Source organism: Misgurnus anguillicaudatus, chromosome 5 (assembly GCF_027580225.2).
Source record: "Misgurnus anguillicaudatus chromosome 5, ASM2758022v2, whole genome shotgun sequence".
NCBI lineage: Eukaryota > Metazoa > Chordata > Actinopteri > Cypriniformes > Cobitidae > Misgurnus > Misgurnus anguillicaudatus.
In genome coordinates this window covers 38,881,768-38,894,946 of record NC_073341.2, presented here as the reverse complement: position 1 = coordinate 38,894,946, position 13,179 = coordinate 38,881,768, and the positions used below count along the sequence as shown (strand labels likewise).

Sequence of the window (13,179 nt, the reverse complement as noted above, 5' to 3'; positions counted from 1 at the left end):
TATAGTGTAACATGCACTGAAGCTTTTTATTTTTTAGATTTTTTAATTATAAATATTTCCATGTCAAAGAACCAAAATCTAGTCGCTGCTGTAATGAAAATCTCCCCCTTAAATGTGGAAAAAACAACAAAATTGGTTTGTATGATGTCATTTGAAATAATGTGCAAAATGGTACGTGAAGAGATGTTTGTAATGCTGCTTATTTTGATACTCTTACTTTGCATTGTTTTTTTATCAAAATGTTCCATGACACCTCATAAGTCTAATTTCGCGAGAATCACCCATACAAGGGTTTTTTCTGATATTTCAAAGCAATTTATGAAATAAGGTCGCGCAACTTTAGCGCGATCGCAAAATGAACCAAAAATTTAAAAGTTGTGAAAAAAACGCTTCAGTTTTATCAATGAAAGCCTAAGGATAGCACTGTACACTGTGTGTTCGGGGCTAGAAGTCATGTCCTATGTTAAAACAATGTGCTCGATACACGACACATTAGATCATCAGGCGGATAGTAGGCGGTGTTTTGTAGCTGTTCGAAACTCATTCGACAACATGCACGTTTACACCACAAAAGCAATCCGGTCGAATGCGTGGTCGAAAGTGAAAGAGCTCCAAACCTTTCACACATCATTTATACCTGTATTTAGCATCGTCCACTTGTGATACGATCAACCAAAACGCATCTTAATACGAGGTGTAAACAGCATCTTTAAGGTCACAGGTTCAATGGACTTTCGTGTGTGATAGTCAGTGTTCAGTGGAGATATGGGTCAGTAGTACTTAAATCAGCTGCTACACTGAGCTGGATTAAACCCCCGTCCCAAATCTATACACAAACACAAACCATAACTTTATATAGCTCCTACTAACAAAATGTCGCTGTACCTCGTTCCATCTCTTTCATATTCAAACAAAACCTCTTAAGATTTCACTGTGAGAAGCTCTTAATTGAAACTAACAATAAAAAAACTGTATACCCAAACTTAACAATATAATATCTCAAAGCTAACCAAAAAGTTTATATATATATATAATGCTCCTGTAGCTCATATGGTAGAGCATTCCATTAGATGTGCAAAAGTCATGGGTTTGATCCCAGAAACACATATTTTGATGCAAGAATTGTTTTGGATAAAAGCATCTGCCAAATGCATAAACATAAATGTAGACATCTGGGTCTGTGTTCCATTTCTACAGTTGCATTTGTTGCACTGTGTGGATAAACACTAGTTCAGGCAGCTGGATGTTAATCTGCGTCAGCAGTGAGGCAGCTGCCACTTGTCCGGACCTACACCCCCATGACAACAACCCAGTTGACCCTGATCTGTCGCCAAGAAACCATGCCACCCCGCTGTCTTACACGACCCAGCTAATGGCCAAATCTCTCATGGTTTTTCCGGCTGTATTCCTACTTAGCGCTCTTTAGCCACGGATTTAACCATCATTAAAACTGCTACGCTTGTGCTGCCACTCCCTTCATTTGCCAGCATGTTTTAAATCCGCCCTGAGATAAGAGGGTACGATTGGCTGAGCCTGTTAATGTAAGTAAATGTGAGTGCAAGCTACTGCCAAAAAGCTTTAAATGCTGCTCTCTTATTGGCTAATATTGGAATTATAGATCTAAAGAGGAGTTTACTCTAGATGGTGGGCTGGATTTCATCCTGAACAAAAAAAGGCAAAAAGCACCAATTTAATTTCAATGGATCATTTGGCACGGGCATCAAAGGCCCTTTGAGAACAAGCTGATGAATTTCGAGCAGTTCTAATCCTCTTTGAGCAATGACTGCAAATCTAGACCAGCGACTTACCTGCGGGAGTTTCAGACAGCTGGAGGACACTTCGTACTCGATATAAGCCTTCTCCTTGTTATTGGAATCCTTTCCCTCCTGTGTGTAACACAAGAGTTGGGCAGCATGCAGGGCTTTATCCAGATCTTCCACCTTGTACACACAAAGAGCCGACCTGTCTGTAGTTGTGGGGGTCGAAGCTTGCCCCATGGCCATGGCCACAAACAGAGTAGGATGTTCCCGGTGCGTGCCAAGCATGGCCGCTTGTGCCAAATTATATCCTACGCCGCAGGAAAGCGGCACCTCCACGTAAGAGTAGAAATTAGGGTCGCCCGCACAGAGTCTCGAAACGTACGTCTGGTACTCTCGTTTACCCACGCCACGGCGAGAGAAAACGAAGTAGACATAATTGTTGTGGTGGAAGGTTTTTACAAAGTTATTGTTGTATTCTGAATAGCTACTGACGACCAGCTTACCAAGTTCTTCGTGGGAGAACGCTGGCGCAGAATGTTGCGGTATTGAGGCCAAACGTCGCATTGTGATTGGAGGAATGCCACCGGGCCCTTTGCTGGTGTAACCCCGACCGACCAGCATAAGCTGAACTCCTTTCTGCTCCACCACCACGCCCACCGTGGACACGCGAGGGTCATTCGCAGCCACATACTGAGTGTCCACTGGATTGTCTGTCTTGTACAGGATCTGAGAGATGTTGTCAAGGCTCCGCTTTTCGCAGATCCCCTGCAGGACCGTCCCACACACGATGAGGCTCTTTGGCTGCCCTCCTTCGACCTCTTCTAGCAACAGAAGTTTGTTGGTGTTGTCCGTGATTTCAGCCTGGGTGCAATCGATGGGGTCGATGGGGGGTAGGCAATCAGGGCTGTCCAGTTTAGGTCCCGTTTTGCCCCAGGAAAGCAGCTGCAAGTCTGCCGAGAGGTGATAAAGCACGTTAACCGCCCCCACGTAGACGTGACCCGAGCGGGTGTCGAGCAGAAGGTGATTGAGGCGGGAGCCATTGAAGGAGATGAACGTCGGGACGCTCTGAAGATGACCACGGGCCAGGGGAAATACCAGAGGCCACCACAAGATGGCGAGGAGCAGCAACAGGGGAGCAGCAGCTGGCATGGCACCCCGTCACCTGCTGAAAGAGAGAGAAAAAGATCAGAAATTGAATTTACAAGGGCAACAGAGATAAAATTTCAAACAGAAAAGAGGAGTCAGAAAGGTTGCATGGGAAAGTGGAGACAACGTGCATGAGAGTGAGGGGGGGTCAAGATGAAAAAGATTAAAACGACAGTAAGGAAGCAGGATAGAGGCATGGAAAGTCGAGAAACACATGAAAAGGAAGGAAGTCAAAAAGTCAGAAGCCACACTGAGATACTCCATGTCAGCGGAAACCAGAGAGAGGATATGATTCAGATGGATTCACGGAGGGAGATAAATAAATATATAGAGAAAGAAAGCGAGACGGTCAGGAAAGGAGGACGATAGAAGACAAATGTTATGTTACATTAACAAAAACACCACAGAGAACACCAACTGCTGCACAACACTACGTGGCACAAAGACTACAGGCTTCAAACGCTCTCTTTTGTTCTTCAAAGTCCTGCCACCTTCACATATAGTGTTGAATGCATGACTGAGGCTTGCGGTTTTGGTCCAGCTCAATAAAAGGCACGCGTCTGAGACCAAGCACCTTGCAAGAGTACTCGAATCTGATGAAACATAACAGCATACTACATGCAACTCATGTTAGCATTCATACATCTTTTGTGGTTTTTGTTGGTCTCAGACCATCTGACTACCCTGCTGAAAAAAAACAGCATCAAACCAGCATGGAATTATGCTGGTCTATGGTGGTTTGATGCTGGTTTAGCTGGTGATCACCAGCATACCACCAGCACCAAAACACAACATATGCTGGTCTTGCTGGTATGACCATCATAGGATGCTGGTGGTAATGCTGGTTTGGTGCTGGTATAGCTGGTGCTAATGCTGTTTTGGTGCTGGTGTAGCTGGTGCTAATGCTGGTGCTGATGCTGGTTTAGCTGGTGTTCACTATCAAACCAGCACCAAAACACAACATATGCTGGTCTTGCTGGTATGCTGTTTTTTTCAGCAGGGTAGCTGTTTAAGCCGAACCGAAATGATGCGAGTAATTTGAGCAATCCTTGAAATAATCAAAAAAGTTAAAATTAAAAGATGAGAGAGGGCGAGAGAGCAAAGGGTAGAAAGAAAGCGTGTGCTGATAAAAAGTAAAAGAGCTGTGAAAGAGTTATGTGCTAAATTATGCATGATGCCTGTAGCTGTTGCCATTCTGGTTTTACTGATGAGCTGAGAAAACAGTATAAGTGTTGACTGCTGATTCACAGACGATGCTTTAATCCACCAATCAAAACGCCACGAGAGCCAGCTGTTACATATCAACCTTTGAACGGTAGAGATAGAAAACAAACAAAGAAACAATACGGATCTGATGCCACACCTTAAAAAAAACGACATTTTGCTTTTATTCTGGTCCCTAGCTATGGCTTTGTAATTGTATAGATCACATCTTTTTCTCTTTAAATCATTAAGAGATGCAATAGCTCACATCTTCACAACAAGTCTCATGAATATTTTTGACGACAATTCAGAGCGAGAAGATGAAACGTACTGCAGCATTACTTTAATACGCGCTCGATCATTCCTATTCATCCAAAAAGTCAGAATATAACTGAGCAAAGCAATAAAAAACGAGTACAAGATGGCAATAGATCAGTTTTCAATAACGATACATTAAAAATAAAAAATTGAGAGATACATCATATCCCAATGTAATATTGTACCGCCAGGTCCCCGCTGATTTCCACTCCTTGTAAGAGCGATGCTTTAGCGAGAACCAATAAAAGTCAAGTCTAGATAGAGGCTTGACTAATTTCTGCCAATACTGAACACGATTTCAATTTTGAAGGAGAAAAAGCATCAGAGGACACCCTGTTTCTGAGCGAGAAAGTTACGGATGGAAAAAGTGAGAAAGATTCATCTTTAATTCATATCACAGCAGACACAGAAGTCTTGAGGGCCTCGTATATGAGAGATGAAGAGAAGGGGAAAAAATCCAGAGAAGCTGCAGTCTATCAGTATGCATAACATTTTACCTCGTCTCTACCTTCAAAGGGCTTCTGGGTAAGAAAAGGACAGTTTGACACGCTGGTAAGATTAGCCACTTCTTTTCAATTAAGCTTAGCATAGGAGAGTTCACACGTCACTTTGTTTATAAGGATTGAAAGCGAACACCGCTCTGTACGGAGACTCGAGTCTCGCTAGCTTACGGCGTCATGCTGGCCACGTTCAATGAACGCGATCAAAAGGAATGAGCTATGGGAGGATACGGTTTGATTTTTTTATCCTCGGTCACTATCTGCTTCGTCAAGGTCTCTGGAAAGCTAAATGATGCTGACTTGCATCTGAAGTGGAAGAAAACTCTTTAATGATGGACTTTACAAAGTCAGCAAATGCTTTGAAAGAGGTCATTTCATGAAAAATGTAATTTCCTTTGATCATCTCATAAAAAACGAAAGAGTTTGATGTACGCTACTATGTGAACAAATTTTAACTAAAGTGAACAAAGTTAAGGAAATTCATTTATTGAAATTAAGCTGGAAAATCAGGTCATGTAACATGTCGAATTGCACCACGATAAGGAGCTTTGCCAACCACAAGAGAATATTTACATATGGTTTTGAAAGCTCAACTGTAGCTCAACTGGCACAGCACTATGCTAACAGCACAAAGGTCATCATGGGTTTGATTTAAATGGTGATACAAGTACTAAAAAATGTACACTGAAAGTCGTTTTGGGTTTGTCAAATACATACAATTTAAAAAAAGTAAGATACACTAGCAATAAGTCAAAGCAAGGGTGCCAAAAAAAACTTTAATTACTATTATAAATGTTTAATATGTGTATTTGCATTCGAATAGAGCTGCGTTATCGCGTTATCGCTTTTGGACATTTTTGAATAAAACAACTCCTCTACTTCTTCTTTGTTAGATAACTCCTCTTCAGGGGGCTTACGGGATAAAGTGTCCATCGAATGAACACTACAGGATCTTGCCAAAAGTAGTATGTCATCCAGGTACTTTTCGCCTACTGTTTTTGAAATACTATGAATTCGGACATACTATTCGCTAGGGCTGCACAATATACAGCGAAAAACTATCATTATCGTGATAACGGTATAAGCGATATCCATATCGCAAAGAGTTGCGATCAGTGTTGGGGAAAGTTACTTTTAAAATTAATGCATTACAATATTAAGTTACTCCCAAAAAAGTAACTAATTGCGTTACTTAGTTACTTTTCATGGAAAGTAATGCTTACTGAGGCTTGATCTCTTTCAGGCCTTGCAGGTGTCTTTTTATGACTGAAAAGTTCAAACTGTCTGACTCAAACTGTTCGCACACAGGCATGTACGCATAGAGTGCATAATGTGACTACGTTTAGTTTAATTCAGTAAATAATTTTAATCAAATTCATTAAACTAAAAAGTAACTTGCATTACTTTTTTGAAAAAGTAACTAAAATATTAATGTGTACATTTAAAAAGTAATGCTTTACTTTACTCGTTACTTCAGAAAAGTAATATTATTACGTACGTAATGCAATGGTAAACCTAGCGGCTGAAACATCGAGGAAAACAACAGCAACGAACTTGTGCCTAAAAAGATTGGTACGTCTGAAATAGCTTTTTTTGCCTGAATTAGATGTAATTACATCAGGAGAATATATATTACCTGTTTATTTCAGAATGATAATTACATATCCAAATGATTTTAAAAAAATAGCTAATACAAATAGCATCTCTCCAGGGAAACGACGTAACGCAAGTCATATCGTTATCGCAACAACAAAATAGCAGAATCGATATCCCATATTTTCTCAATACCGCGCAGCTATACTATTCCCCTTGCCAACTTCTTTTTGCCCACTATATAGTATGGAAAATAGCCGTTTTTGGACGCAGTGTAAGTTTCAAGTAAATAATGCCTAATATGGCTGCTATCTTCTCACCGAATTAAGTCAAGAGTAGGGCTGCAAGATTTACCCAAAGCACCGCAGATGCACATGTCGCAATACACATATCGCAATGGTTTGCAATAACTAAATTAATATTTAAAAAAGTTATGTAACATAAGTTTTAGATTGATACAGATAACAGAGAGACTGTGAAACATAATTTTCAATTTTTAATTATTATTCAAGTTGATTTAACAAACAAAGCATTATCGTATCACATATTGAATCAATTAAAAAGTTATTACTAGACATGCACCGATCGACCGGCTAGAGACCGGAATTGGCAGATTTTACGAATTATCGGCCAGACCGATAATTGGCTGGTCAGTCTCACGACATTCCAATTTCGAGCTGGAATTTTTGTGGTCAGTGGTGCAAGCAATAACAGCACACTCGCAGTGGAAGCTGCACCCGACCGTTATCCAACAGTAGTATGAATTTCATTTCCGTACCTGGAAACGTGACAACAACATTACATCTTGACTGAAGAGAGGTGAGAACACGACACAGCTAATTGCTAAAATAATAGCAAAAACACGTAAAGCTGTATATTGATGTTATAAATCCATGTGCTTTATCTGGACATTGTTTTTAGCGCGTTATGATGGTGCGCACCCACAACGGGACTTTGTCCGGTACATAACTTAGTTTAAGTCTTGCATGTTGTGCAAATAGATGCATGTTGAAAGTGAAATGTTTTATTATTTTCACCGTAGAAAGAAAAGTGGATTTTTGTTTGTACTCTATATGCTGTCAATTAGAATTCTTAAAAATAAAATCGGAATCAGCAGGTCACGAAATTGGTGCATCTCTAGTTATCGCATAGCGCACATCGCATTTTCCCTTCAATATCAGGCAGCCCTAGTCAAGAGAAGGGCGTTTACCACCAGATCAGGATGAAAAAAAACGTAGAGGATGCCAAACTGAATCGGGGCGGATAGCAAAAGTTGAAAATGCACCCCATGCGCTGTCTTTCCTACACAGATACTCCCAACAGCAGTAGACAGGGTGAGAAGAGAGCAGAACAAAAGTGCGTTACAATCGAGTCGGCTGGAGGTCCCTCATACTGTCAAAACATGCAATTTCACAGCTTGAATTTAGGTCGAGCTTTTGCAGCATCAGCATTCATCTCCATTTTTTCACTTAAATTGTAATAAACGTTTCGGGGCATCTTGGGAGAGAGAGAACACAGTCTCCATTGAAGAGAGAGAAGAAGCTACTGCCTTTGTGCAAAGAAATGGAAAAAGAGCCGAATATATATCGGAGACGAGCTCTTCCTTGCACATACACACAAAGAACTGGGATCTGACAAAGGGAGGGATGCAAATGAAAGTTGATTTTGCAGAACACTATTGGTAACACGTATGCGGCTAATATCAGGTTTTTAGAGTACGTAATGGAGGTAACGAAGTTCATCGCTACTGATCGAGGCAAAATCCTTTCCACTGCTTGTGGACCTATGACCCTGACTGAGAGAGCCTGTGCCGCCCATCTCTTCAGTCTGCCTGCATCTTCCTGTTTAATCTCCGTAAACTTCCTGTGCTAGACAGCAGCATATTAGAAAAGCACATAGTCGTTAAGTTGCCAAGTTCACTCAGCATTCATTACCCCAGAAAGACACACACCAGCAATTATAGCGTGTATGCGTGTCTAATTCTTGACTACGCCATTTAATGGCACACTAAACACGATAGCAGACACAAAGCTTGCTCAGACACACACACATGCTTTCAGACAGACATTCATATGAAGGCATGGAAAAATTGAAGGACATCGCACAAAGCACCTAGCCAGTGCATTCAGATGCGAAGCAGAAAACTAATCTCTGTGCTTTAAAGGCTTTGGAGACCCTGACTTCTCCACGAGGGGAGACATGTGAACCCCACCCATGCTGTATGTTTGCATTATCAGAGGAAGGAATCGCCCTGGCAAGCTTTCACTACGGATTTGACAAAACGTCACTCCTAATTTAAAGCACAGTGCATGAACTGATCCGGTAACAATTTTTAGGGAGTCTAAACCGGGCCATAGACAATGAGATGGGGGCAATCAATAAGTTTTATTTTTACCTTTGTCCTCTCGAGTATTGCATATTTGCTCACACCGTTACGTCTAACGGAGCTTCGCTGTCAAATTCTGCACGTGCCAGCAGATTGTAGATTTATGAATGCTAAATTACTTCATTGTTCCTAATGGGAAAAAAGCCAGTCATGACATTTTTGCTCGATTGCAGTCGATTCCTCGTGAGGCCAAGATGTCCGCATCCCATTTGTGTCAGTTCATGCCGCACGCAGAGGGCAACGCGGGTGGGTCATCGAATTGAGCGGGGACAGAGAGATAATGCCATGCTAAAGCAGATGTCATGCTGAGGAATTTGACTGGAAACAAAGCGAGAGACAAGACAAAGATACGCATCCTTTGTTTAAAAGCTTTGATCTGCAATGCTTAGATGCAATGTAATGGTGATGTGGTGATGTACTTTACAATATTGCATGTGCCAGCAGATTTGTAAATAATGAAAGCTAATTACTCTAATCTTACAAAAACCCAATCAAGTCACGACAGGACGTTATTGGCTAACTGCGGTCGCAATGTCATAGGTTTAAGGTGTGAACTTTCAATGCAAGACTGGTACAATCGCTTTTGTTTATGTTACTTAAAGCGAGACTCACCACGCTAAGCAAGGTGTCAAGGTGAGGAAAATGAAAAAAATAAAAATAAACCTGCGAGACAGACAAAGCATCTTGCAATTCATATCACCATCTTACTGAGATGGGCATGCTGTGGAGACGCTGCTTATTATTATAGCGCCCGCATTGGCTCTTTGAATGCAAACTAAAAGTGAGAGTGACTGGGATTTACAAGTCTCTTTGATCCCAGGCATGAAAGTGTCAATGTGTGTGTATGAGAGAGAGAGAGAGAGAGAGAGAGAGAGAGAGAGAGAGAGAGCATGCCTGGGGTGTGCAGTGGTTAATCACCACCTATGTGTGCAAAAAGGGGGGCAAGCTCTCATTTCCATACTCTACGCCCAAGTGGGGGGGTGATACTTTGGGAAATATGGGAACAGAGGAGTGTGGGTAGACAGTGAAGGTAGGAAAATTGAAAGAAAAAAAGAAAAAAGCGCCTAGCTATTTGATAAACGGAAAGCCTGAGAGAACGTGAGTGTGATAAAATACAGCGATTAGCAATGTAATCTCTTACATATTTTATTGCCGACAGTTGTACGATACTCAGATTTCTAATATTTTACCGAACAATCTGGGTTTTGCATTTAGTCAATCTTCATTTTCTTTCCATCGCGCTCTCTCCACGACATCTAAACTATCTTTATCTCTCTGTGGCAATCTGTCCTCCAAAACCACCTCTTCATCTCCTCTTTATACTCTCCAACTGAGCTCATGAATATTTCGCACATTTTTCACACACGCTCGATATCTGATATCATCGGGGCGTTTCGGCAAGGATAGTCTGCCAGTGAGCAGAGGTTAGCGGGGTGCTGTGGTGCGCTGTTCGGGTCCTGAAGGAATTTCTGGTGGAGGAAAAAAATACAAGGAAGCAGACAAACGAAGCGAGTAAGACGACCAATCATCTTCGACTCCCTGTAATTATCACCTCTCCAAACAAACAAATATGATGACATCTTATTTTCATGGTAATGAGTCATAATGGCCACAATGGGAGATATAATGATGTTCAAGCACAGCATTCATCACAGGAAGGGTTTACGAGAAAACAACACGGGCTACTTTCGGAAAGCAATCACAGTATAGCTTTTGATAAAAAAGCGGCATTTCAATTTTTACGGTGATTGAATTCAACAGTTCTGGTGGGTTAGTGAAGTTCACATCTATATTCATAAGCTGGATGAGTGCGAGGAGTGCGTCTACACTCTGTGAATTTTAAAAACAGTTCTGGAACCATCAACCGTATGATGATGATTATTAGGTTTCACCTTCAGCTCTTATTTTCACACTACCAGACGCAAACGGCCCTACAGCTTTCATCACCACCTTGACAAGCATCTGCGTGCATAAAAATGCAACATTAATTACGTGATGCTGGCAGATAAACACTCTCACGCCAGTGAAAATGACAGGAAGGGAGCTGCCACTAAATTCACAGACTACATTGCACACCCTATTTAATAGCTGTTTTAGTGGCTGCAAACAACAAAAACAGCTGTATGTTTTCTTTTGCCCGCCTGGGGACCGTAATAGCTTTGAATGAAGGTTCCCCGATGTGTTTACAAGCCACTTTACTGGATAAGGGTTGCCTTTGAAGATGTGAAAATATGCACAACAAGTGCGTTTTCGAATTAAGCACTGAACTTCTTTGTGGGCCCGAGACAATACCAAAAAGCACAAAAAGCAGCAAATTACACACCCCATATGCTAAGCGCAAGGTGAAAACCCACCTCTCCTGAGGGAGCGGGAGGGAGGAGGCGTTTAGAGGAGAGACAATGGAGTCATAACAAGAGGGGGTGTGGAGACCGCGTGTGCGTGAAAAGAAACCGAGAGAGTTCAGATTTCATTGCTGCGGGTCTGAAACTTGGTAAAGCTCGGTGAAAAAACAATCCCAATTGTGACTTCTGGAGCGGCACGTCACACCTCCCAGAGGGAGCGGCACGTCACACCTCCCAGAGGGAGCGATACAATAACCACAAGCTGCTGATACAAAGCCTGGATAACCACTGAGTAAATGTGTGATTAAGCATGTAGTTATCTTCCAATTAAGTCTGAATACATTAGATACACTCCACAACAGGTTACCGTGTCATTTGGTGGTCTCCGACTAGTCATCTTAGACTAATTAAGAGTCTTGAGACTTTGCTTGGAAACTTCAAGCACATCTGTCTAATGATTTTCATCTGATGTTATGTATATATAAGCTGTATAGACAAATAACACCTGGTTGGTGTTATAAACAAAGGCAAAGAGATGCAATTAGTTTAGTTTAATGATTCTCAGCTAGTTTGTAAACCACACCTCAACCACAGATAACTGAATAAAGATGAAAAACATTTTGCTTTTTACATTGCAGGAAGCTTGTCAGTACATTAAAACTGAATGCAAAAATCAATAAATATTCATAGAGGTCTGCAGTAAAACATCTAAAAAGGTTTTAAAACATAAAGAAAGAACATAGCATGCTGAACAACGTGCAGAAGACAAAGATAAACTGTTTAGTGCTCTGACGGAAAGTATGAAGCTAAATGATAGTCATTAAATAATAACAATACTATAATCCACTATCACTGACATTAATATTTGATCAACTCGAGATCATTTAGCAACTTCCTCACATACACTTCCTCGCAAGTTAATGCAACAATCCTAAAGAAATCACGCAGAACAATGCTATTCTTTTTAACTTTTAAAGCACTTAATTATTATAAATAAAAGCAAAAACTGAACGCGGTCGGTATGTATCTGAAAGGCATAAGCAACACAATTAAGAGCTAGCAAACAAAAAAAACACAGAAAAAAATTACCCAGCGGATTATTTTACTCACTTCAATCAGAGGCAATGCGTTTCATCTCCTTTGAAGTCAGAACGAAACTCGTGTTATTTTTAACAACAACAGCAAAAGCGTTTGAAAGTGAAGCCGGTAAATCCCATTACGCGTGTGTTACATTATTGTTGCGAAGCGCTTCAGACTCGCACGAGAAGCTGAAAGCGTCTGTGGGGAGTGGGCGTGGCTTTCCCAACACGTCAGGAAGCGGTTTCAATGGAGCGCTGTTGAGAGGGCGTGGCTTCGTCTTACTTGAGGGGAGAAACTACAGGTGAATAAAATAATTTTGCCTTCGTTTTGGCACTTGTAAAATGGCTCTAATACTTGGCAGATATCACTTAGATAAGTGTTGTGAGAAATCACGCCAATGTTAGGGCTCTGTAAACGATTTAGGGAAGCGGCTCGCCCTATTAATAAAACGTACGTATCCAATCATACGCGCTCAATGCCTGTCAATCATTGAGCTTGTTGAATGCAGACGGGCGGGGTTTTAAAGAGAGGGCGTGTTGTTTAAGTTAACCAAATGACTAAAATTAGTACTTTTAGTTCAAATGAAACTTGTGCACATAGTAATAACAATATAATATTTTCTAAATTGTGTGTTTAGACTTTTGTGTGCATTTAACTTTTGTGGACATAATCTTATTAAGCATGCACAAATTAATAAAAAAGTCACTGCATTATTCACAAATAATGGTTATTTATAAATAACTTTGACTTTTTTGCACTAATAAGATTTATAAAATGGTCATTCACGTCGTATTTCATCAAAAATACCCTTTTTGTCCTTTAAATAATAAAATTGTTTCTATAATGCTATC

The 13,179-nt window shown here is 40.9% G+C and overlaps 1 protein-coding gene across 4 annotated transcripts in view; it reads right to left on the bottom strand.

Moving 5' to 3' along the window:
• plxnb3 (plexin B3) overlaps window positions 1–13,179 on the bottom strand; it is an 82,022-nt gene that overhangs the window by 39,856 nt on the left and 28,987 nt on the right. Inside the window, exons 1-2 of one of the 4 annotated variants that reach the window (XM_055167579.2) lie at window positions 12,359–12,546; window positions 1,809–2,922 (exon numbers count right to left, since the gene is read on the bottom strand). In XM_055167579.2, the coding sequence (XP_055023554.2) occupies window positions 1,809–2,909 (1,101 nt within the window). In that variant the 5' untranslated portion in view covers window positions 2,910–2,922; window positions 12,359–12,546. Of the gene's footprint in view, window positions 1–1,808; window positions 2,926–12,358; window positions 12,547–13,179 lie in introns of those variants that run through there. The other 3 variants (XM_055167577.2, XM_055167580.2, XM_055167578.2) reach the window with 3 other exon arrangements.